At 37.6% G+C, this 26,751-nt stretch overlaps 1 protein-coding gene across 6 annotated transcripts in view; it reads left to right on the forward strand.

The window, feature by feature from the left end:
- The window catches only part of LOC126188877 (CAP-Gly domain-containing linker protein 1), a 550,749-nt gene that overhangs the window by 518,036 nt on the left and 5,962 nt on the right, over window positions 1-26,751 (forward strand). For all 6 annotated transcript variants that reach the window (XM_049930545.1, XM_049930553.1, XM_049930563.1 and 3 more), the window contains one exon: window positions 22,195-22,360. In XM_049930545.1, coding sequence (XP_049786502.1) covers window positions 22,195-22,360 — 166 coding nt within the window. The remainder of the gene's footprint in view (window positions 1-22,194; window positions 22,361-26,751) is intronic.

The following is a 26,751-nucleotide window of genomic DNA, read 5'->3' on the forward strand; positions in this document are numbered from 1 at the left end:
CAAGAGATTGAAAATAGCTGAAATATGCCATTCTGGCACCCTTTGAGGTACAAACATTTGCAATAATTCTGAGGGCAAAACAGGCTGAATTAAGTTTCTGTGCAAATTTTGTTATGTGGTCATTAAAATTTAAGTTTTCATCCACCTGAATCCCCAGCAATTTTGTGGATGTCATTCTGTCTAAGGCTTTGTCATCCCACACCAGATCAAGATTTACATTTTGACATCTTTTCCCAAACTGCATATAATTTGTTTTATTTACATTCAATGTCAACCTGTTTGCATTTAACCAAGAGTGGATGTAATTTAGTACTTTATCAGCAGTTGTTGGTAGCAATTGCTTTGGTGCATTTATTATCACACTGGTATCATCTGCAAATATTATTGGTTTGGCTGCATCATCTGAGGTGTGAAAATCATTTATATAGACAAGAAACAATATGGGCCCTAGGATGCTGCCTTGTGGTACTCCTATTTCTACATTTTTTGCCTCTAATACTGAATTTATTTTGTAGTTGGAGTAAGTTGATGTCAGTCCTACAACCTGTGTTCTGTTTTTTTAGGTATGATTCAAACCATTTTTTTCCTATCCCATGTATACCCAACACTTCCAATTTTTCTAAAAGAATGTCCTGGTTCACAGTGTCAAAAGCTTTGGAGACGTCTAAATTTACTCCTACTACATTATAATCTTTTTCTAGATTTTTGATTATTTGTTCAGTGTAGCACATTACTGCTGTTTTGGTATTTTTATGTGCTTGGAAGCCATGCTGATTTCTGTTTAGAAAATTATGGTCATTTAGATATTTGTTGATTCGGTGCTTCATCAGTTTTTCTAATATTTTTGAAAATGCTGGGAGTAGATATATTGGGCAATAGTTTTTTACCTTATACTTGTTGCCATTTTTAAATAATGGCTTCACTTTTGAAATTTTCAGTCTTTCTGGAAAAGCTCCTTCAACGAATGATAAATTGGCTATGTGTGCAAAGGGCTTTGCGATTTGTGGTGCTGTTCTTGTCATGATTGACACAGGCACCTCATCTATGCCAGCCGACATTTTGGGTTTCCAGCTTTGTATCACTTTCAACACTTCACCCTCATTTGTTGGCTCTACCCTCATCCTACGAGCTGTTTTTGGATATTCAGATTTTTCTTCATTTGTAAATTTTAAGCTTAATGAAGTTGTTGCATTTATGAAATAATTGTTAATATAATTTGGCAAATCTTGTTTATTAATATTGTCATTTTTAAAATTTTTGAGGCTAATGTCCTGGTTTTCACAACTCTCCCCATTTCAATCTTCACAATACCCCATATGGCTTTTGATTTGTTTTCAGACTGTCTTATAAAACTATCATTACTCATGAATTTTGCTTTAGCAATTACTTTTCTATATACCCTCTTGTAATTCCTGACATATTCTATGAATTGTAGGTCTGTGGGTGTTTTCATTTTAGAAATTAGTCTCTTTAGAGTTCCACAGGAAGTTTTGATGCCAGCTGTGATCCAAGAACTTGGCTTTGTATTGCCATGTGACCTGATTTTTGACAGCTTTTTTGGAAAACACATTTCAAAATATCCCATGAAAATGGAAGAGAATGTGTTATATGCATCATTTGTATTTGTTAGAGATAGTACTTCTGCCCAAGCCTCATTAGTTAGCATATTTATGAATTCTACACAGTTTTCTGTAGAAAAATTTCTTTTATACATGAAGTGTGTTTTTTTCTCTTTCAGTGGTCGTGAAGGAATTTTGAGGACAAGAGCATTGTGGTCTGATAATCCCAAATCAGTATTTGTTACTTCAACTTCTGTGCATCCTACATTTGAAAATATATTATCAATAAGAGTGACTGTATTACTTGCTATTCTTGTGGGTGTGTGTATGTGTGGAAGCAGGTTGAAACTACATAACAGATTTAGGAACTGGTCTTTTAGCCTACTGTCACTCATAAGATTAATATTGAAGTCACCACACACAACTACAGTGGCTCTATCGCTGAACAGAGTGTTAAGCAATATTTCTAATTGGTTAAAGAAAATGTCTGCATCACCAGTAGGTGGTCTGTATATTGCTATGACTATGACTTTTCCCTGTATTTCATTCAACTGCACAGCTGCTGCTTCAAAATGATTTTCCACGCTCAATGATTCAGCTTCACACCTTTTATAGCTGATACTTGGTTTGGTAAATATACATACACCTCCATTTTTAGTATTTTTTCTACAATATGCTTGCCAACTTAAACGGATGAATATTAATGCTACTTAGTTCAAAACTTCTGCACCAATGCTCCACAATGCACATGCAGTCAATATTTGCACTGTTCATAGCTACCTCAAGTTCTAATGATTTATTTCTAAGACACTGAATGTTTAAGCTTAGAATCTGCAGGTGATGAGGATGAGAACTGGTTACATTTGTATTTACATTTTGTGGTGTCATACTCCGTTCCTTGCCCTGGCGAGGTACCAAAAATCCTCCAGAAGGACAGGTTTTCTGCACCTTGTAGGTTGTTTACGGGGATATGGTGAGTTGCTTGCTGATGTTGCTGCTGCTGCTGGTGTAGCTCCCGGTGTCATTGATGCTGTCATTTCTGTTCTTGTTGTTGTTGATGATGATGATGATGATGATGATGCAGCTGTTTCTGATACTTCAGGTGTTGGTTCTGTTGTTATTGATCTGCTTCCTTGTGAACTGCTAGCACTTGGGGTGTTTTCTTGCGATGTCAGAACATCACACTTGTTTTGTAGTGGTGATGCTTCATTTTCAGATTCACCAAGTAGTTTGTGGGTCTTGTCCTTGAGGGGAATTACGTTTGAAGTTTCACAACTTACTTTCGTTTTGGCATTTACTATTTCTATTATTTTTGCAATTACAAAATTTTTTCCTAATCTATTAAGGTGGAATCCATGTCTAGTATGGAATCTCCTTCCTAGTTTGCTTATATCAATGAAAGTCACATTTTCAAATCGTCTGCATATCTATTTCATCTCACTATTTGCACTTTCCACTTCTTTGTTAACATATTGACCATTAGTTGAAGAAAGCCAGAAATTGTATTGAATATTGACTAGTAGCAAAAGTATATAGAGCCATTTCTGAAGGAATGTTAAAGCTATTTTGTCATTCACTGTAAAACATGAGTTGCCCACCCTCCACACCCAATCCCGCGCCCCTCTGGCAGCTCAGGTCCTGGCTAAGTGTTTGATTTCATGATGCAGAATCTTTAAACACCATACAGACTTTAGTTGTTAAACACACTTAGTTATTTATTGTAATGGGGGATTAAGTTAATAAAATTAATAATGTTTCAGGTATTGTAGAAGTGCAATATTGGTTACAACTTGGCAATTGAAATTTTTGTGATCTGCAGCCAAGAGTGAACCCGCACTAACAGCTTTGATTATGAAAATAATACAAAAATTATGCCAGTACCAAAAAATTCCAATGCAAAGCATATAAAACAATAGCACAAAACCAAACAATCTCAGTTAGGCCACTGCAAAATATGGAACCTGTTATAAGCCAGTAAAATGTTTCAGTACAGTCGGACAACACTGTGGATATATGTCTACAACATTACTGATGGGAAATCAGTTGAAATGTTCATTCCTGATTTGTGATATTGTATAAACAGCCAGAAAATATTTCAGACTTTTAGTACATCCCACTAGATGAGTGTTGGTATGGTTCACAAATTAAGTTAATAATCAGACTCATTATTAATCAGTGCAAATGCAAATATACTGGTAAAAAATTCATTTATATTTAAGTTGATACTATTGACACACTAAAAATGAACAAGATTAGTCTTTTATTTATGTCTATGAATGTTTTAAGCCATGGGGGGGGGGGGGGGGGGGGAGGGGAAGGGAAGGGGTGTTCAGTGATTAGCTTTGGTATTTGTCAGACTACTTCAGAAATTGATCATTTTTGTTAATGGTATTTTTCAAAAAACTATAACAAAATGAAATGCAGCAGTCATATGACAAAAATAATCTGTAATGATGTCTAAATTATGGTATTTTGCCACCATGTTCACCACAATAAACTGTTGAGAAATAAGCAACAAGATAAAATAGGAAATGAAATGAAAAGTGAGAAAAAAGAGAGAGAAAGAGGGAAAAATACAAGAAAAATGAAAAGTAAAGTACATAATAATTATGCAGGGAGAAGGTGAGTGAAAGTCTAAGGGTACTTAAGTGATTGGAGGAAAGAGGAAGGCAGGCAAAGGGGCAGAGAAAAGGATAAGAAAGGAAAGTGAAGAGAAATAAGAAAAATTGGGAAGAGGGGGGGAAAGGCAACCACTTACCTATACACAGGCGCACACACACACCTAAGAAGATGGTAATGAAGAAAGAAGCAGGGAGGGAAGGGAGTTAGGTAGAGAAATGGAAAAAAAGGGAGAGAGAGAGATAGAGAGAGAGAGAGAGAGAGAGAGAGAGAGAGAGGACATGGTGGAGAGGGGGAGGCCAGAGGCATTACATAATCTGGATGGGGAAGAAATGATGTGGACAGGGTAAAGGGAGAAGGGAAAAGGTAAGGTGAAGCATTGAGAAACAAATTAGCAGAGGTTTATGCCAGTGGGTTGTGAGAGTGCAGGACATGCCAGAGAAACAATTCTCACCTGCATTGCTCAGAGGAACTTGTGTTGGAAGGGAGTGTCCAAATGGCCCATGTAGTGAAGCTGCTGTTGAAGTTATTAGTGTTGTTGTGTGCAGTATGTTTTTTCCACATCTCCCTTTCATCACCACCTTCCTTGTCTTTCCTCTCCCCCACCCCCCTCCCCTCTCTCTATCCATATGCTCTATCCCTTGAATTCCTTTCATATTGCTGGGTAGCTGCTGATTCATCTCGTGAAAGGCTTGCCTCATACTAGCCTGCTTATCCCCCTTGCCTCATACATCCTTCCCTCCCTCTCACCACCTCAGTCTACGCAGGCAACTGCTCTCAGTACTTAAGTCTTGCCAGAACCATGACTGTATTCCTTGGGGATGTCTGTCTGTCTGTTTGTGTGCGTGCATGTGTGTATGTGTGTGTGTGTGTAATCTCAAAAGATATTGCTAATTGTTTTCTGTTACATATTTCCATGTGCCACTTGCCAGTCCTCTATAGGTCGGTGGTTGTCTTTCCCCTATTTTCATATTTTAACATCCTGGAATTTCTATTATAGTTAAAAATTGGGAAGAAACTATCATAATTTAACATGCATGGACAGCAAGAGCTAAACATGTTTTATAGAGATAATACTCATCTCCTAAAGTCAGAAGTAATCCATATAATTTGAAAGGTATAGTCACATAAGATACTGTTGTTGCTATAAGGAGAATGCTTTGAAACAGCATTCTGCTTGCCTATCTATGATCATTCTTCCTCAGAGCATGATTTTAGATATAGTGTGTAATAGAGAAGCATTTCCAATCAAGTCACTTTTATAATTATTGGACACAATGGAGACTGAAAGAGAGTCTATATTATTTTGATTTGTATTATTTCAACTGTTATGGTACAGTTTTTTCCAGTTACATCGAAAGCAAAATTCATTAGCAAAACCAAAAAATTATTATACAGAATGGAGGCAACATTCTTAATATTGTTGATAGATGCGTACAGAAATGCAAGAGACTATCTGAGTTTTAGGAACTATTTGTTACTTCCTTGGGGAGTAAAGGAGAGTAGTTTGGGGAAGTCTATAAAGGAAGGACAGGACACTCAGATCCCAGGATGAGAGGGACCACCTGTGTGAGGGTAAAAGAAGACAAGGATCCACCATGTTCCAGTGCTGACTAAACAAATAGGGGTTGATTCAAGCTCTTTGAATCTACTCCTACCCTTCTTGTATTCCTGACAGATGAGAAAAAAACTCAAGAATTAGTCATATACAGGTTTTGTAAGCTACCTCCTTCATGGACTGACTACATTTGCTTTGTATTCTTCCAGTGTATTTCAGTTTGGCATTTGACTTTTCTTGCATCTAATATTAAGTGGTTGTTCAACCTTAACAGAAGCCACATTGTTTCTTACACATGAGATCTTGAGTCTCCAAAGAGGTTGAAATTATCAGGCATAAAACAAGTTGCATAATTGTTCAATATGCTGACATCTCTACATATAAAAGGCAATGTTCTGACTGACTGGCTAACTTATCATTGCCCAGCCAAAACCACTAACGGTAGTAACTTGAAATTTGGAGAAGATGTGTATCTTATACTGTAGGCATCATTTAAGAAGGGACTTTTCAAAATTCCAACCCTAAGTGGATGAAATAAGAGACGAAGCCTTTTCTGAAAAATGTTGCTATTAAAGCAGTTTTGTATCTAGACCAATGAAAACTGGTATTTGGTTTCTCAGTCAGAAAATAGAAAATACATGATTTTGGAAATTCAACCACTATGCGGTAAAGAAGTGGGTGAAATGTTTTTGAAAAATAAATAATTAATAAAGAACCACTACAGGATTTGAAGGCTACATCTATGACAATTGATATTTGACTTCTTGGTGTAAAAATTTTAAAGCTAAATTTGAACTTCTCGGTTAGTTATAAAGAAATATTTGTTTGGGGGTGAAAGTTGCTGCAGAAATATCTCCACAAGAATGCAAAAGGCATGATTAACAGAAACTTTGGACTCCAGCTACAAGAATCACTTTTGAGTCTGAAGTAGAACCAGAAAAGAAAACTTGATACATAAAAAACTATAATAAAATAAAAATATAGAAAATACAAGTTGATGGAGGAAGGGGGGTAGGGAAGTTGTAGTTGCTCACCAAAATTTATGGTAACTGGTGCTGGATGAGGTGACTAAAATGTCATGTACAATATAAGTAATCACTCAAATCTCTGGAGTAATACTACAAAAATGTGCTCGTCTTGGGGCTACTAGACATCACCAAGGGGACAGTTCGTTTGTATTATTTCTCATATTCTGCCTTTTTGGTGGTGCTTGTTTATACTTATAAAGCTGGGCAATAAACACTTGTCAGTAATGTAATTAACAGTTGTGTGTATAGAGTGTTTGATGAAAATTTTTTCAGTATTGGGGGTAGTGTAAGTTGGGTGCAGATTTTACAGCAGGAACAGTTGCAGGGTATGAACCTTTGGGGTGGACTGATGGTTTTCGGATGTCAGAGAGTTTGAAAAGCAACTTGTGAAAATTGGAAAGGTATTGTAAGGCAACCCTGTGTGGTGTGGGAAGTTTATAAGTGTGTGTTCAACTCATTTTGGGTTTTGCTGCCAGATTAATCTCATGAAAATGCAAGGCCTGGGTATCAAGGTGGCTACATTTTGAGTTGTTTGGAAACAGGACCTTTGTTTCTAGGAGGGAAGGGGGAAGAAGAAGAAGAAGAAGAAGAAGAAGAAGAAGAAGAAGAAGAAGAAGAGGGAGGAGGAGGAGGAGGAGGAGGAGGGGGGGGGGGTGGCCAGGAACTGGAGCAGAGGAATGCTACCTAGATTTTGTTGTACTTTTTTTGTTTTATTTTTGTTTTAGGAGAGGAAATTCTGGGTTAGGTGCCGATATTGAAGGATTTTGTGTTACAAATGATGCTTTTTGCAGATTTGTGGCTTAATATTTGCTGCATCAGACAAATTTTAGTTTAAAAAAGCGTTGACCTACGGAAGAAAATTCTTTTTTGGCCTTTTCTTTGTCATAGTCCAGCTTGGTGCCATATGAGAAATGAGCAACTGTATAAATGACTGTGGTACTTCACATTACTATAAAACTTTTTGAGTTACTATCTTTTTACTCATTTTAACTTCATTAAGCTTTTTTATGTCAGTGAGGCTTCAGCTTTGTTCAAAACTGGAATGAAGCTGTCCCTTCTTTTTAAAAAGTTTCAAACATGGGTAATGAGCTGAGGCAGGTCTTTTCCACACCTTGCAGTCTTGTTTGGAGTACTTCTGTCTAAACAATGTTTAGAGTACTCTTGGCTTATTTTAATTGATTCTCCACATGTGTTGTCATGAAACTGAATGATGATCGGTTTCATAGAGTTTTTGTTCCTATACTGATTATCATGGAGGTAGACACTTCAAGGTCAGTTTGCCCACTTACAGCATTGTAAATATTTGATAAAGTTGAATATTTTGAACAAAATATAAATAATTAGTCAAGAATATGATCAAATGCTTTCCAAAAGAAAATTTTTAGTTAGTCATTAATGAAGAAACTAACTTTACTAGGAATGTTCAAAAAAAGCCAGAAACACCAACGAGTGTAAACTTATAGATTGTTAGAACATTCTCAAAGTTTACAGGTGCATGGAGTGTGTACTTTATTGTGAAGAAAAAAGTATTTCAGTGTAAAAAATAAAATGTTATCTGGAATGTAAAACTGTTGTGCCTTGCTCATGAATTGCTCATGAATTTGTGTGTTACTGGACAGATAGAAACTTTCAGTGAGCAATATAGAAATGCTGAGTTTCTTGGTGAATTTTGTTGATAAAATGTTCTCAAGTTATCATCTGAGTCAAGGTACCATGTTGAGATGAGTCAAAGTGTTGTCTTGAGATAAAGTTTCATGTTCATCGTTGTCCAGTAGATTTAACTGTCTCTTCTATGAGATGCTTTGTCTTATGACATTTCCTTCAAACTTACAGGGTGATAATTATGAACAGCATGGCTTTTAGGTGAGTCTTGTGTTTTTGTACTTTTGTTATGGTTTCATGGCACTAATCTAACAACAGTTTTGCTTTCTGTAATTGCATTGTGCAGCTTTATATCATTGTAGATTTTTAATGAAGTTATTTTCTAACTCTCAAGCATTTTCAGGAAATATGTAAGCCTGATTACAAAATCTGGTTGTCGCAGTTTCGACACTGGCAATGATATGCAAATCCACCGTCAGAATCGTTAAGGCAGGTGTAGAGTACAATGAAATGCGCTGTTCTGCACCATTTGAAGCCTTTGTGCCATTGAGTTTGGCAGCACAAGCCCATACTTGACAAGCATACTGCAAAATCAGCTGTATTGGACTGCGATAAGATCTGGCACGTATCAATGACAATAGCAATCTTTAATCATGTAGAAAGTAGTACAGCAACCTTCATCAGGCTTCCTGGCTGGGTTCCTTAATGTATTTTTTGTATGTGAGTCTTTTTTGAGAGTTACCTCTAAGTACCTTGCTATATCTCTCCAGGGAAGATACTGTCAGTGGAGGTTAAGTAGTTGTACGAGTTGTTGTAGGGAGGTCTTTTTCGGAGGCACCTGGTAAACATAGTGACTTGCATCTTATCTCAGCTGATTGTAATGTGCTAGTTTTTACCCCATTTTCCATTTTGTTTAATACATTTTGGAGATGCCTTGTGACCAAGTTCCTGTTCATGGAGCAGGCGAAAAAAGCAGTGTCATCCATTGTTTACGTGGAGTTCTGTGGATGCATCAGTGGTGTATGGATTATCGCGTACAGGGCCTAACACTAACCCTTGTGGAACTCCTGCTCCGTATGAGTCTTCTGGATGAGTTTGAGGATCCTATTTTCATGGAAAAGCTCCTGCTTGAGGTATAGCTCTGTATAATCTTTACTATTTTCCAGGGAAGCCTTGGGATTAGAGCTTGTATAAAAGACTGGTGCACCACACTGAATCATTGGCTTTAGTTATGTATAGTAGCACCATCTCCCAACAGCTTTTCTGTTGAAGCAGTCTGTAACTTCTTCAACCACCCTCAGTATTTGTTGTGTAGCAGAGTGTTTCCGCTGAAATACAAACTGGAATTTTGGCAGTACTTGTTCTCTTTTAATGTGTTGCCTGATGGGCTTCAGTGGAAGGCACTTGTAGACTTTGCTGAGGCTTGCCAGTAGACTATTGGTCTGTAGTATTGTGAGATGAGCAGATGTTGAGTTTCATGATCGCAACACCTTCCACAAGTTTCTGTTGCTTTGAAAATTACTGTGTTTGTGAGATATCATTGTAGATGTTCACAAGGTGGGTTATAGCTAAGGGTGTGCGGTGGGAGGGACATTTCCTAATAGTCAGTTGTTGAACTGATCATTCCCTCAGGCCTTCTTTTTAGGCAGTGATTTGATGACTTTTGCCACATCTTCACTAGTTAAATGTGGCCAGTCATCCTTGCCATCATCATCTGCTGCAAGAAATGCAGCAAGCTGCTGCCAGGCTGTGGTTTCATGTTCTCTGTCCTATGCCTCTGCAGATCTGAATTGCTTTCCAAAAACGTTGATGTGCACATTGGTCACGTCTGCATCACTGAAGACAAGTCCGCACTCTCCATGCAGAGGGGGCATTTTGACACATCTTTAGTGCATGCCACAAGGTGTTACTGTCTACTTGGAGAGCTGAGTGGCATTCCAACCATTGTCAGAGTATGTGTTCAGTGAGCACAATTGTCAGTTCTCTTAGTAGCCAACTGAGCAGCCTCCTGGAGTTTATATTCATTGTGAGTTTACACTCCTCAGTAATTCAGGTGAAGTCTCATATTTGTGTCCATTTAATTCCTTTATAGCTGCTAGACAGCAGACTCTGCTGCCAAGGACCCTACAGTCAGGGCCAACCACCTGCCTCCAGAAGAGGTGTCATGGCCAGTGATGGGGGGGCCAAGCAACAGGGTGGAAGGGGGTAGGGGCCAGTACCGAGGGCTGGTGCCAGCAGTCTGTTATGCCTGCTGCCTTTGCCACAGCACTGGGACTTGATGTCCAGACCCTCATCCATTCTAACCAGTGGATCACCTATTGGGCCCTCAGCAGAGGGCTCTGCGGTCCAGCAGGTGGAACGAAATTGATATGGAACCCACTCTTTATCTGAAGATGATGAGTATGAGACTCGTCGAAACATTGCGGTAGCATGACACTATGACCTGGCTGATAACCCAAGAAGATTCACCAAAGGAAGTTGCTAAGAAGAAAATTTTCTAAGACATATTTGACACATCATTATTGTAGATGCAATTTATTTGCAAGAGACTTCATGGTCTCTGCAGCATGAGGATTCACATAGAAACAGTCAATGATGGCTCACCTAAGAGGAAAGTGAATACCCTGTATTATATTTCCCAAAAAGTAATACATGTGCTGCAGGAATTTATGACATCTTAGTCACAGCGAAAAACATTTAAATGTTAAATTCGTTACTGGTAATTTCAGTAAAATTGCTGGATCATACAGAGGCATATAGATAGTCTTTTTCCCTTGCACCATTTGTGAGGGGAACAGGAAAGGGACTGACTAGTAGAGAGACAAGGTATCCTACACCATGCATTGTATTGTTGCATAGCATGTTTGGAGATAGATGTAGAATGTGTTTGCATTTGGAAAGTTTTTTTCATCTGAGCAGCCATTATCATACACATAATGCTTAAAACTTTACCATAAACATAAAATTACAATACACTCATGTAAGAATTTGAGTTGCTCTTCCAGCAAAAAGGCATATAAAAGGCAATATATTCTTATGTCTTTCAGGCAAAGCAGTAGGGTGATAATGTCACAAACAGTAACTGATGGTGGCCAGACATTGTAGAAGATGGCTTGTAGCATTGTATCTGTTCATACAGCCAAACGAGATGTGACTGATATCCTCTTCTTCACATGCGCACAATGAGGATGCAATGGGGGTGTGGCCATACTATTACGATATAGACTCTTCCCATAACAGCTGTGGTTAAATGTGAGGCACCTTGTAGTGTACATGAGTGTTCCGGGGTATCAGTTATTCTCATGCCAGAAGTTAGGAATCAGCACCCTGTTGAGTCTGCCATTATCTGTGCCTTTGTATTGGAAGGGATCCTGCCACTTTTCTTCGATTCTTAATTTAATGACATTTAAGAGACCTGTGGCCTGTAATTCTGTGTCCCCCATCACTCCATCATAGATGGCTGCTTTGGTTAACTTGTCTACTGTTTCATTGGCAGGTATGCTACAGTGTGCTTTTACCCAGCACGTGGTAACTTTCTGTTACCTATTTGTGATCGATACCATCAGATTTATGAGTCCCTGTTGATCCTTTGTGGACCTGAGACAACGGATGATCAAATATTTAATAAAGAAATTCGCCAGACAACTGTGCAATTGATATGTTATTTTATTTTATTTTTGCTACCACTTTTGGCAATTCATTATGCCATCTTCAGGCCCCATATCCACCTCTCAAAAATAATCAATATTGGCATACTGAGGCCATATGTCTCTGGAAGTCATGAATTCTCAAGTGCTTCCTTCAAAGACTTGACTGCAATACGCTTCATTTGAGTAACTGACTAGTATCTATTTATGCAGCAACATGAGGAGGGAGACTTTCATTGAGCCAATAATTGGATGTATAGCACAACTCCATTAGGGTATAGATGTCTTGTAATATCAGGTCTTGTGCAAACTCTGACTGTTTGAGTAAAAATTTCACACTCATGTATTTGTGATGCATATGTGGGGGAGGCTCATTTGCTTCAACTAAAAGAGCATTAGTTGGTGTGGATTGCATTGCCCCCAGGCATACTCTAAGTGTTTTGTATGCTGCATTGTCTTAGATGTGTCCAGAGCTGACTCAAAACAAAGACAAGTAAAATCCATGTAGGAATGTACCAAAACAAAATACAATCTTAGTCCAATGTCTGCATCCACTCCCCAACTCACGTCCATGATAGTGTGCAATATATTGATGGACTTTATATAGTTTATGATAGCTTCTTTAATATGTATTTTCCCCAAGAGTCTGTGATTGATACCAAGTCCAAGATATATGGCTACTGTCCTGACTGGTGGTTCATATGGCCCAAGCTTCATCATCTCCATAGGAGAAACCCTGTGTTTGGTGAAAAGTAGAACCGAAGACTTGCTAGATGATATCTCAGAATCATAATATTAAGTGTATATCGAGCACCTGCAGGTAACTTTAATCTGTTTGTAAACCACCTTGAAGCTGTACTGGCCCATTTAACAACCAAAAACAAAGAAATAGTGGTTGCTGGTGATTTCAATGTAGATTTCCTTAAAGACTCTCCCAATAAGAACTTATTTGAGTTAGTAACACTATCATTCAACTTAATTCCCACAGTAAAGTTCCCCACTAGGATAGCCACTTGCTCACAAACAGCCATTGATAATATCTTTATAGAAAAGTCCAATGAACAAAATTATATTACAAAACCAATAGTCAATGGCCTCTCAGACCATGACATGCAGTTCCTTCTGTTAAATGTTAATACTGAACAGGTTATAAAATCTGTTAAATCTGAGCTCAAGAGGGTAATCAGTAAGCCAAAAATTGATTATTTTAGGACACTCCTCAGAGACATTCACTGGACTGATGTTTACAGTGCTCATGGCATGAATGAAAAATATAACATTTTTGCTAATAAAGTGCTTACCTTATTTGAACACTGCTTTCCCCCAAAACTTACCAAGGTTAGAGCAAAGTCTACAAAGAAGCCATGGATTACTCGAGGAATAGGGGTATTTTGTAAAACAAAAAGAAAACTGTATCTGTCAATCCGAAACATTTCCAATGTTGATGCTATAGCACATTATAAGAAATACTGCAAAATATTAAAGACTGTAATACGGATGTCAAAGCAAATATATTACAAGGAAAAGATAGTCATATCAGATAACAAAATAAAGACAATATGGGATATAGTGAAGGAGGAGACCAGTAGAACCAGACATGAAGAGGAACAAATAGCATTAAGAGTAAATGATACATTGGTGACAGATGTGTATAGTGTTGCAGAACTTTTTAACAAACATTTTATAACTGTTACTGAAAAGATGGGGTTGTCAGGTTTGGTAGATGCTGCTATGGATTACCTTAGACCAGACATTTCAAGTAACTTCCATAATATGAATTTGACCCTCACTACCCCAACAGAAATAATGTCCATCATAAAATCTTTAAAATCAAAAACATCTAGTGGGTATGATGAAATATCAACAAAGTTAATTAAAGAATGTGATTCTGAGCTAAGTAACATATTAAGCTATCTGTGTAACCAGTCGTTTATCAGTGGAATATTTTCTGAATGGCTGAAATATGCTGAAGTTAAGCCACTGTTTAAGAAGGGAGATAAAGAAATAGCATCAAATTTCCGTCCAATTTCACTGTTGCCAGCATTCTCAAAAATTTTCGAAAAAGTAATGTACAGTCGTCTTTATAACCATCTTATCTCAAATAACATACTGTCAAAGTCACAGTTTGGATTTCTAAAAGGTTCTGATATTGAGAAGGCTATCTTCACTTACAGTGAAAATGTGCGTAATTCATTAGACAAAAAATTGCAGGCAACTGGTATATTTTGTGATCTGTCAAAGGCATTTGACTGTGTAAATCACAATATCCTTTTAAGTATACTAGAATATTATAGTGTAACAGGAAATGCTGCAAAATGGTTCAAATCTTATATCTCTGCAGGAAACAAAGGGTGTTATTAGGAAAGAGACATGTATCAAGCTATCAGGCATCATCCAACTGGGAACTAATTACATGTGGGGTCCCACAAGGTTCCATTTTGGGGCCCTTACTTTTCCTTGTGTATATCAATGACCTTTCATCAGTAACATTACCAGATGCCAAGTTTGTTTTGTTTGCCGATGATACAAACATTGCAATAAATAGCAAATCAAGTGTAGTCTTAGAAAGATCAGCCAATAAAATATTTGTGGACATTAATCACTGGTTCCTAGCCAATTCTTTGTCACTAAACTTTGAAAAAACACACTACATGCAGTTCAGAACTTGTAAGGGATGTCCCAAGAGTATATGTCTAACATATGATGACAAGAAGATAGAAGAAGTGGACAGTGTTAAATTCTTGGGATTACAGCTTGATAATAAATTCAACTGGGAGGAGCACACCACAGAACTGCTGAAGTGTCTTAACAAATCTCTGTTTGCAATGCGAATTTTGTCAGACATAGGGGATATAAAAATGAAAAAGCTGGCATACTATGCTTACTTTCATTCCATAATGTCATATGGGATTATTTTTTGGGGTAATTCATCAAGCCAAGCTAAAGTTTTCCGGGCACAAAAACTTGCAGTAAGAATTATATGTGGTGTGAACTCAAGAACATCCTGCAGAAGCCTGTTTAGGGAACTAGGGATACTAACTACAGCTTCCCAATATATTTATTCCTTAATGAAATTTGTCATTAAAAATATATCATTTTTTCAAACCAACAGCTCAATTCATGGAATCAATACTAGAAATAAGAATAATCTTCACAAGGATTTAAAGTCACTTAGTCTTGTACAAAAAGGTGTGCATTATTCAGGAACACACATTTTCAATAACTTGCCAGCAGCCATAAAGAGCTTAACAACCAATGAAATTCAGTTTAAGAGAAGCCTAAAGGATTTATTGGTGGCCAACTCCTTCTACTCCATTGATGAATTTCTTAGTAAAACCAACTGATTTGTATATAAGTACAACATAACTTCTGCACAATTTCAGTGCAGTAATGTGTTCACTGAAAATTTGTGTGTCTGTGTGTGTGTGTGTGTGTGTGTGTGTGTGTGTGTGTGTGTGTGTGTAAGTATAATCTAACTTCTGCACCATTTCAGTGCAGTAATGTGTTCATTGTAAATAAGTATTTCAGTAGTTGTATTACATGTTTATTACCTTATAAATAAATAAAAAAACTTTTTTATTTTAAATTCAGTGCATTAGTATTTGTAAAATGACTCTTAGTGTTCATTAAAAAATGACAATCATTCCACTTGGGATCTGTGGAATGGTACATTAGCTTATTTGTTTTAGTTGTAAATATTTGTCATGTATTGTTGTTTTTCTGACATGTTCCACATCCTGGAGGACCTCCTCACTACGGATCAATTGGAATGAAAGTAAATCTAATCTAATCTAAAAAAATCTAATCATTGTTTGCCATATACTTGTGTAGTGTATCTCTGCAGGCCTCCAGGAAGGGTATCACTCACTCAGTAAACACACAGATCAGCACCATACTGTAAACCTGTTATGTTTTGTGGCAACTGTTTCCTGCATAAATATATTGAAAAGTGGGAGTGAGATAACTGAACCCAAGGGTAGCTATTTTTGCTCATAAAGCCACTGGGAATATTCTGCCTTTGCATTTTGGCAGCCAGAATCAAGAAGGTGACATTATCATATACATAATTCATGACAGTAACAATAGGAATGAAATATCCATTGCAACTAAGGCTTACTTGGATATTGGTTACTACATATTTGTGTTCTGAGAATCAACAATAGTGTTGATATTTGAGATAATTCTGATTTATTGTTCCATCTCAGTTGCAAATTTTTATTGGATTACATGTTTTGATCACTCATTATCATTTTCAGATTTAAGTAGTTGTGTCAGCAACCCATCTTGTCTACTCAGAACAACATATCAAAGTGTTGTACTCTGATATGTGGTTCTGAGTAAAGAAGATGGATTGTTGACACAACTCCTGAACTCTGATATGTAGTTCTGAGTAGAAAAGACAGGTTGCTGATGTGACTACTTAGATCTGAAAATGATGGTTGAAACATGTACTCTAATTAAAAATGTACAACTATGATGTAACAATAAATGATAATTACTTTAAATTTTATTAGTGTTTTGTTCATGTCACCCAGCTAGCACTCAAGCTTATTTCAAGGTGGATATTGAGTTTACGTTCAGTTGAAAATTCAAGATTGAAAAATCAACCTGTTACACAGCTTGTTTCAAGGTGGGTATTGAGTTTAGGTTCAGTTGAAAATTCAAGATTGAAAAATCAACCTGTTAGACAGTTTACATCAAGCTGTAAAAATTTAGCTTGAATTAAAATAATTTTCCCAAGCTTGAAATAAACTGTAATTTCCCTGGAAGGCTGTACAGCAGATGCGCGCGCAGCATAGCTTCCATAGACGTCCACGGGAAGCGCCACAAGCGTTTATAAGCCGTGACGTAAGGGTGTTGTCGTGTGTGACGTCATGACGGCGTGGAATTTGGTTTGAGTGTGGCTGTTTCCAGTTCTGTTTTATCTTATTTTATTTACTTTTCTGAGCCTTGCTATGTTTACGGCCATTTTACCTTTGTGATGCGCATTAATGGTTGTGGTTTGTTGACAAGTTTGTTTTATACTAGAAAACAGTTCGGTACGTTAATGTTACAAATGTTAAATATTACGTAACGTAAAGTTACGTTTACGGCCATTTTACCTTTGTGACGCGCGTTAATGGTTGTGGTTCGTTGACAAGTTTGTTTTATACTAGAAAACAGTTCGGTACGTTAATGTTACAAATCTTAAATATTACGTAACGTAATTAATTAGGTTCAATAAATTCAGATTAATATTTATATAGCTTAAAACAAGCTGTAAATACCAGGCTGTATTCCACGTGTGTAGATACAGCTGGAGCCAAGCTTGATAAGTCAAGCTTGAAATATAGCTTGAACTCTGCCAACTTTGATGTTTATTTCAAGCTAGAATCCAGCTAACAGGCTTAAATATTCCAGCTTTGATCAAGCTTATATACTTGAACTTTACAGCTGGAAACAAGTTTGAAACCGGCTTACTGTGCTATCTGGGCATGTCTTCTCCGAAAACCAAAATTTTTGGGGGGAACAGGTTGTAGTGCTCATACCACTACCTACGTATATGTTTCTGTATGCAGCCAAGGAGTATTATTAGCCTACAGAAGGTTATTTCATTAGATGGTTTACATGTTCTCCTACGACATTGTTCACAATGCCTTCCATTGAGGGATATAAATTCTTTTTTTCAAAAATTTTATTAAAACAACTACAAAAATGGTACCTCTCTTTCTGCATTAAGGAAGAGAGCCTGTTGTAATATATATTGTCAATCCCTAGGGCATTTCTTCTCCCAGACAACAGGACTATGTTGAGTTCCACAACAGCAAAGCATTCATTCAGGAAATAGTCTCCTTCCTCATCATTGTGTTGTTCAACTGAGTCTGGTGCTATACATTTCAAGAAGTTGTCCGCTAATTTGTTTGTAAGCACTGTTGTACTATTGTTGTTCCAAGTTCTATGTATATGCTTAATCCTTTTCTGGATGGTTGAGTTGTGTATGTCTTTGTTAAGGTTGCTACAGAAGTTTATCCTTACAGATTTATTATTTTCAAAAATTCACCTCACTCATGCCTATAGTCTATCAATATTTATGTAATATTCTCCCAAAGCATGTCTTCTGCATGGTTTTAGTGCTTCCTTTATTCCAGTAATGCATTATTGCATTCCTCATCCCAACATACCAATAATGTTTCAATTTTCAGAACAAAGAGTTTATTTTGTGGGATAGATAGTATTGGAGCTTTCTCAAAACAAGCGATAAAATTTGTATAGTTTGTTCTTGTTTCTCCATATTCTGAAAATGTCTGTATCTTTTCCGAGAGCACAGTAGTGTACTTCTTCCAGTCTGTTTTCTGAATTTTCCACTTGTTGGCTGGCCATGTGACACCACGCATCACCTATGCGTCACATCTGAAAATGGTGAGTGCATGATCAGACCCAAGAGGTTCTGCGACTACCTCCCAGGCAAAATCTAATGATGAACTCGGTGACACCAAATGTGTATCTTGCTCGGTGCAGTTCTCCTTATTGGCGAACTGTCATTTAGGGCAATTAATTAATCTTCATCATTTATCTCTTCTATCATTTTGCCAATGGTGTTTTCTTGGTCTGAGTTCCAAGCAGGGTGATGAGCATTAAAATGACTTAGTATTATCTTCAGATGCACTACCAAATACTGAATGCAGATGCTCAGTTGTTGCTATGGTCTCCCTTTGTGATGTGTAAACTGAGGCTACATTTATTTCATTCCAGTTCACGTGTAATGTAGCTGTAGTGGCTTGAAGTGGTATCTTTTTGTCTTTCATCTCCTTGAATTTTATATAAGATTCCTTTTCTTATGAAAGATCCACTCCTCCCATGTCCATTGTCTCTGTTGGCTCAAATGACATTAGATCCAAGAAAGAAAAATGGTTCATCCAGCAGCGAAAGAGTTTTACATATCGCATATTCTGATATATGGTTGGAACATAAAAAATATAGGAGGCCATTTTGTTACTTTTAATGGGTGGATTGAGCATTCCAATTTGTTATATTCTTAACGTATCCTGCCATTGTTGAGAACCAGACTTGGTAGCAACTCTCCAATGAATTTTTCTACATTACTGTTGTTCAATCCTGCATGTAGGCTACCCATTATCTATCTTAGTACATTTATTACTATATTATAAATTGAATATAATAGAGGGAAACATTCCATGTGGGAAAAATATATCTAAAAACAAAGATGATGTGACTTACCAAACGAAAGCACTGGCACGTCGATAGACACACAAACAAACACAAACATACACACAAAATTCTAGCTTTCACAACCAACGGTTGCTTCATCAGGAAAGAGGGAAGGAGAGGGAAAGACGAAAGGATGTGGGTTTTAAGGGAGAGGGTAAGGAGTCATTCCAATCCTGGGAGTGGAAAGACCTTAGGGGGAAAAAAGGACGGGTATACACTCGCACACATACACATATCCATCCACACATATACAGACACAAGCAGACATGATATGTCTGGGTGGTGGGGGTAGGGAGGAGGCATGTGGTGGGGAGAAGGAAGGATAGCACTGTAGGGTGTGGGGAAGATGCTGTGCTGCCTGTAGGAGGATGCAAGTAGGAACAGGATAGTTCTGCCAGGGACGTGGTGGGGACAGGACAGGCCTGATAGGTGCAGTGTTTGAGGCTGTGCTCAGGAGGGGAGGGGGGAGAGTGTGTAAGGGAGAGGCTAGAAACAAGGAATGGGGAAATACTATGTAGGTGCATTAGTTGAATAAAAGGCACTTGTAATGCCGGAGTGTGAGCAGGGAAGGGGATAGGTAGGTGGAGGACAGGACTGGTGAAGGTTGAGGCCAATGGAGTTATGGGAATGAAGGACGTGTTGTAGGAAGTGTTCTCACATGTGCAATTCAGGTGATCAATGCTGTGAAGCATTCATTAAAGTGGAGCACATCATGTTGAGCAGCGTGTTCAGCAACTGGTGGTGCAGCTGTCTCTTAGCCACAGTCTGTCAATGACCATTCGTGAGGACAGGTAGTTTTTCAGTTGTCACACCCACGTAGAAAGTGGCACAGTGGTTGCAGGTTAGTTGTAGATCACGCAGCTGCTTTTGCGGGTTGTCCAGCCTTTGATGGGGTAGGAAATGCCTGTGACAGGACTAAATGTGAGCCATGAGGCAAGGGGTTGGGAGCAGGGGTGTAATCAGTATGGACAAGGGTAGTATGTAGCTTCGGTGAGCAGTGGGATACCATATGGGAGGGGTGGGAAGGATATTCCTCATTTCAAGGGATGTCACATCTGTAATCATGAGCAGTCCCTCTCCAAGTATGCCAAGCACCTCACAGTGGCTTACAGAGACTGAAATTACACTCCCAACCTTGTCTACATACAGATCACCCATGCCTTGACTCTCCAGTCCCCTGCCACCTCCAAAATACCCATTGTCCAACCACAAAGGAGCACTCCTCTCATGACTCAGTACCATCCAGGAGTGGAGTAGCTGAATCACATTCTCAGACAGAATTTGGTTACCTCTCACCGTGCCTCGAAATTAGGAATTACCTCCACACCCCTCCCATGATATTACTCTGTTGTCCACTGAACACACGTAATATCCTTGTCCGTTCCTACTCCACCTCTGCTCCCAATCCCTTGTCTCATGGCCCGTATCTCTGCCAAACCTAGATGCAAGACCTCTCCCATTCGTCACCCACTACCACCTATTCTAGTCCTGTCTTAGGTATCTCATACCCCATCAAAGGCTAAGCCATCTGTGAAAGCAGTCATGTGGTCTACAAACTGAGCTGCAATCACTGTTATGCTGTCTACATGGACATGACAACAAATAAGCTCTCTGTCAACATGAATGGCCACTGTCAAACTGAGACTAAGAGACTGGAGCACCCAGTTGCTAAACATACTGCCCAATATGATGTGCTTCACTTTAATGACTGCTTCACAGCCTGCACTGTCTGGGTTCTTCCTACTGACACCAGCTTTACTGAACAGCACAGGTGGGAACACTCCCTACAACGTATCCTTCATTCCTCAACTTTCGCTAGGCCGTGTCCTTCACCTTCCTGTCCCCTTCCCTCCTCCCTCTGCTGCACTATACACACCTTATATCCTGCCAACATAACTGCATAGTCCTTTCCCATTTCTATAGCTCTCCTCTCCCCTACTGATTTATAGGACAGCAGTTCACAGTGAAAGGGGATTCCCAGAGTTCACTGAAAAGTGTCAAAATGTTCTAATTGGAATAATTGACAAACTAATAATTTATTTTGGTGAAAATTAGTAGGATTTTTTGGAAATAAAAAAAAATGAGGGCTACAGAACTATGGCATTGGATTTTGGAAATAATTACATTTTAATATTGGAACAAGCTAGAACATAAAATATTGAATATGAATAACTTTTGACATGTGAAGTTCTTGGAAAAAGTAAAATAGTTATTGAAAAGAGGAGAATGAGGGCTTTCAAATGAGTTATACAAATCTGGAAAGAAACAACAGGTAGCTCATCAAAAATTTCATTTTCTTATTGTTTGCATGTACTGTAAATCATGAATACTTTCTTACATAAAATATTATAATTATACCACAATTACCTGTAATTGCAAAATCACACAGAGAACAAGGAAGTTTTCATGTATTTCTGCTTGAATAAGAAATTGGATATCTTTAGTAACTATTGTATATGCATTATTAACAAAATGAGATTAGAAAAAAACAGTGTTGATGACAGGAGTGTTATGAGGACAAGTAGGATAGTCCCACCTTCCTCTGTTACAAGTTGTATCAAATTATATAATTTTTCTTTAAATTTTTGATATTAATTTAATCACAGATTCACATCCCATATATATTTATTCAGAGATCATCAATTTTTTTCAATAGTGTTGCATCAGCATCACTGTGTTTTCAGGCTAGTGATGAACAATTTTTTAATCTACGAAATGTTCATACATGCTTGTTGTTATATTGAAGTATTGTTTCCAGATTGTATATTTATAAAACTAATTGAAGAGTATTCACTTAAAGACAGTGTTTCAGATTTCAAGAATATTATAAGGTATAATTTTTAAATAATTACGGTCAGTGATACAGAAACATTAATCATATAGGTAGAAGAGGCTTAAGGAATGTCAAATAATTTACAGAGTGAATCACAAAATGTGATAATAATAACACTGAAATATATGAACTTTTTTAGATCCAGCCATTGCAAAACTAATTGAGGAAAAGGAGACATCTCAGAGCCAGATTGATTTCCTCAACTCAGTCATTGTTGATATGCAGAGAAAGAATGAATCACTCAAAGCACGTGTTGAAATACTGGAAATGGGTGTCTTACCATCTGAAGCAGATGATTTTAATTTGTAAGTACCTCAGTTTCCAATTGTAGAAATAATGGAAAATTTAAATATTTATTTGAGACCAGTCTTAACACTAAAGTGTGACTATATCAAAAAGTACATTTATAAGGCAGTAATATAATTATGTATTTCTACAGTGTGTGCCAGTAGGAATGGTCAGTATATGGGGATATGATAAGAACAATCATTCGAAGCAAGAAAGTCTACCAAACATGGGCTCTAAAGTACATTCATCTTCAATACTTTGAAACAAGTCTTTCCTAAGGCAAGCTCTTTGCTTCCCGTATTTTGAGAGTTGGTTGTATGGACAAAAACAAGAAACATTTGTCCAGTACACGTGGGCTCTAAAGTGCATGCCTTAAGAGCTGTGAGCACTTGTTCATCTTTGCTACTGTGAAAAACATCTCTTCTACTGAAAAAATGCATATAGCTCTTAAAGTATGCATTTTAGAGTCCACATTTATTAGACAATTTTGTCTTTTTCTGGTCCATACTACCTCCTCAAAAAATATCAAAAGCAAAGGGCTTGAAGTAGAAGAGATTTGTTCCGTGGCGTCGGCAAAAAAGTGCTCATAGTTCTTAGAGTATGCATTTTAGAACGCATGCTTACCAGACTTTTTGCTTTAAATAATCATTACCATCATATTCCTGAATACTGAGATGGTACTCTATACCTAATGATGTTAATGTAATGTTAAACCCCGACCTTCCATTCCTCTTCTTTGAATCATCAGATCTCGGTAAGCAGTGATACTGTCACCACTCAAGTTCAAACAAGAACTTGATGTTAACTAGGATATTGAGTGGTTTCATGTTAATATCATGCTCTGATCAGCTACATCCATCCTTCATATAATTTTTCTAATAAAAAGAAACAAATGGAATGTATTGTTTGGGAAGTAAGACTATAGGTATGTTGCTTTTACACTGGTGGTTGATAGAAAAAAAGAAGGCAGTGTAAGCTAGAACTCTGAATTTATTATGCTAAGGATCTGTACAAAATTGAGTTGATACAGCAAGTGACTGATGAAGTCTGTGTGTGATGAAGACTCAGATGTGGGAGGAATGGCTGCACATTAAGCCATAAACCACTGGTTGATGACTAATTTGTCACATGACATGTGCTATATTACACATCCATTTATTGTACACAGTGTAATCCTACAGGAACAAATAAAATTCAGCTCATTTCAGTGAAATTGACAAAAAAAGTGTAATGTAAAACATATAATGAACTGTTTCCCATGTTGGACAGAAATTCCAGGTTTATCAGCATCTACCTCTACAAGGGGCAGTCACTTAATTTCACTTATTGCCTCAGAAATCTCAAGCAGTGACCACTAGACATGCTGACAGTGTTTGTCCTTCTCTACATAGTCACTCTTTTGGCAATGATAGGTGACTTGGCAGAGATCTTGGTTGTAGGAGTCTGCATTTTGGCTGTTAAGGAAATATTCCATCTCAAAAATCACCTCATCCTCATACTAGTAATCAAGAGGAAGAAGTCACTGGGTAACTTTTCATGGGAATCTGAGGAGTGAGGCAAAATTTGATAGCTTAAAGAAGCAGTATGTGCAGACTGTGTCCTGTGTCCTGTGCAGAATGAGATGGAGCACGGTGGCAGAGCATAGACACTTCCTTGGACAGCGTCCGACATTGCTTTATTGTGACAGCCTACTGTAACCTCATTGGGAAATTTTGTTACTATTTTTTGTCATGGTTTTCTTTTTTCAAGCATAATCTGTTTGTACCACAACAAGGCAGTCCCCGAACAAACAATCAGCATCACCTTATCTGATAGCAGTTAGATCTTTGTCTTTTTCAGTGATGTTGAACCCATATTTCCACTGCTTCCGTTGTCTCAGGGTCACAGTGACACAGCCAGCATTTGAGGGTGGTAACTAGGTGGTCAAAAATGTCATCTGAATGGGCCTGATGCAGCTGCAATGTTTACCACACTGCCTTATTTTAGAAGGATTTTTGAACAGCTCTGAGCAGTTTCAGAGCCCTGTGAACAGGCGGCATCCTTTACTATGTTCAAAATATCAGCAGGATGTTGAAAACTGATCTGTGACTAATTTTTATGTTTGTCACTAGAACTTCAGTTGTGATGTGTTGGTCTTTGGGCACCAGGAATTCCACTTGAGATTTCCAGGTCTTCACAGAGAGATGGTCTCCAGTTCATTCGTTGTCATTCATGACCACACTGGAAATGTCTGCATCACCTAATCATTGTGTCATATAATAGTGTATTGTTGTTGTACACTTCCACCAACTTATCATGTATTGTTGCTGTGTTGTTCCACTTCAATTGCAGAATTTGAATTACCTTACGATACTCCACTTTATTGATGGGCTACAACAATTTGTTTTGACTTGTCTAGTGGCATGCTGCAGTTCTGTGGTGGAAGCATTCAAATCTGTGCCAGGACTGAAGACAAACAAAACACTAATTATGTAGTTTTTTATATGATAATTAACTGGCCTTTGTATATCTATTATCACCATATATAGTGTGAAATTCGCCCCCCCCCCTCCCCCCTAAACTTTTCTGTATATTATGGGCTTCTGCTGTATGCATCTGTGTAGCTCGTGATCGTTTTCTAATGCCTTCCCTTCCCCCTCCTTTTCATTAGGTTCTTTTTTGTCTTCTCTTATCTCCTGGAAGCCACAAAAGTACTTCCTTGGTTCATCTGTCATCTATTATGTGGTATTTATGCCACATCACAACCCACAGTTTACTAGGTTTCTTCATACATTATAGAAAGGTTAATGCTGTGGTTAGCCAGCAAGTAGTTAAGATTGGTAGCATTCCCCATCCCACAAAATGATAAGTAGTCATGAAGCATGATAATGAAGGTGCAAGTAGGATCTATGTCATACTAGAGTATAAACGATGCATTGATTCACACTATAAGGTTGGGCAGCAAATGTTTGACTTTGTTTAGTAATATTGACTATTTAAATGTTTATATACACCTCCAACTAGACTGTTGACATTATCCACACTGACAGCTTCCTAACTATAATTTTAGTATCTCCAAAATCAAGCTCAAATATTAATTAGAATTTTATATAATATCGCCAGTCACTGGCTGGCTAAATTGACGAATTAGAAATGCACCTTGTTCACGCAGGCAGGTGCAAAACATTGAATCTAGCTCACCACACAGTCTTCAACTAGTACGCAAGCAGTGTAGAACTAATTTTCACACAAACATCTCATATTTACTGTGAATGGATATATTTGGCCTTGGAAAATATTTATATGTGATCTCACATGTATGCAGTCTCCTATGGGAATTAGAGCCACATGGAGATTTTTGTGAGCTTGCAATAGAGCGTGGTAAGTGAACATTAGACTCCATGAATGTAGATTAAAATATTGCTGTTAGACTGGCACCCTTTTATGTTGGACTTTACTGTTCCCACTTTCCGTTCCATCATTCACAGTTGATTACATGCATGTTAGAATGTCTGACTGGTGAAGAAGAATGACAGTGAGGACAATGAGACAAATTTATGAGACACAAGGTAAGCAAACGTGCTCCTGTTGAGTTAGGGAAATTGCAAAAAGTTTCCTAGACCATCTTGTTAAGAGTTGGTCAGCAATCAGTAAAGAACAATTTGTGCTGTTGGTATGTCTGATGCAGTAATGTGTCATGGCAGGAACATTCTGTAGTTAATCCTAATTAGTTAATCAGTTAATAAGGGGTAATAACTGCTACAAGTAGTGTGGCTCCATGTCCCCCCACCTCATTTCATTTTCATTACAGTCATAATTATGTTTTCCAATGAACCATTTGTTTGTTTTCCCATCTCTCATAGAAATTTGCAACCTGCATTTCTCTATTACTCACTAAGCAACATTAAGTTTTTAAATTTTTTTCCAAATTAAAATTCTATGCCACACTGTCAAAACTGATAATACACTCTGATAAGTTAACTTTTCATTTCAGACACATTGGAAGCTTGGTTTTGAAAAATCTATTTACTCTGTCAGAAGTGTATTTTTCTGTTTATTTTTTTCCTACCTATCCTAGATACAACAACAACAACAACAAAATATCATGAACTGGTTCAGCTACATCTATACTCTACAAACCCTGTGAAGTGCATGGGAGAGGATACATCACATTATACCCATTATTAAGGCTTTTCCCCTATTCCATTCACTTATGGAGCATTTTAAGAATGATTGCTTAAATACCACTATGCATGCTGTAATTAGTCCAAGCTTGTCTTCAAGATCCCCATGGGAGTGATACATAGGGAGTTGTCATCTATTCCTAGAGTCACCACTTAAGTTTGGTTCTAGAAATGTTATAAGTAGGTTTTCATGAGATAGTTTGTGTGTGTCTACGAGCGTCCACCACATTAATTTTTTCACTATC

Source organism: Schistocerca cancellata, chromosome 1, assembly GCF_023864275.1.
Source record: "Schistocerca cancellata isolate TAMUIC-IGC-003103 chromosome 1, iqSchCanc2.1, whole genome shotgun sequence".
NCBI classification, from domain to species: Eukaryota; Metazoa; Arthropoda; class Insecta; order Orthoptera; family Acrididae; genus Schistocerca; species Schistocerca cancellata.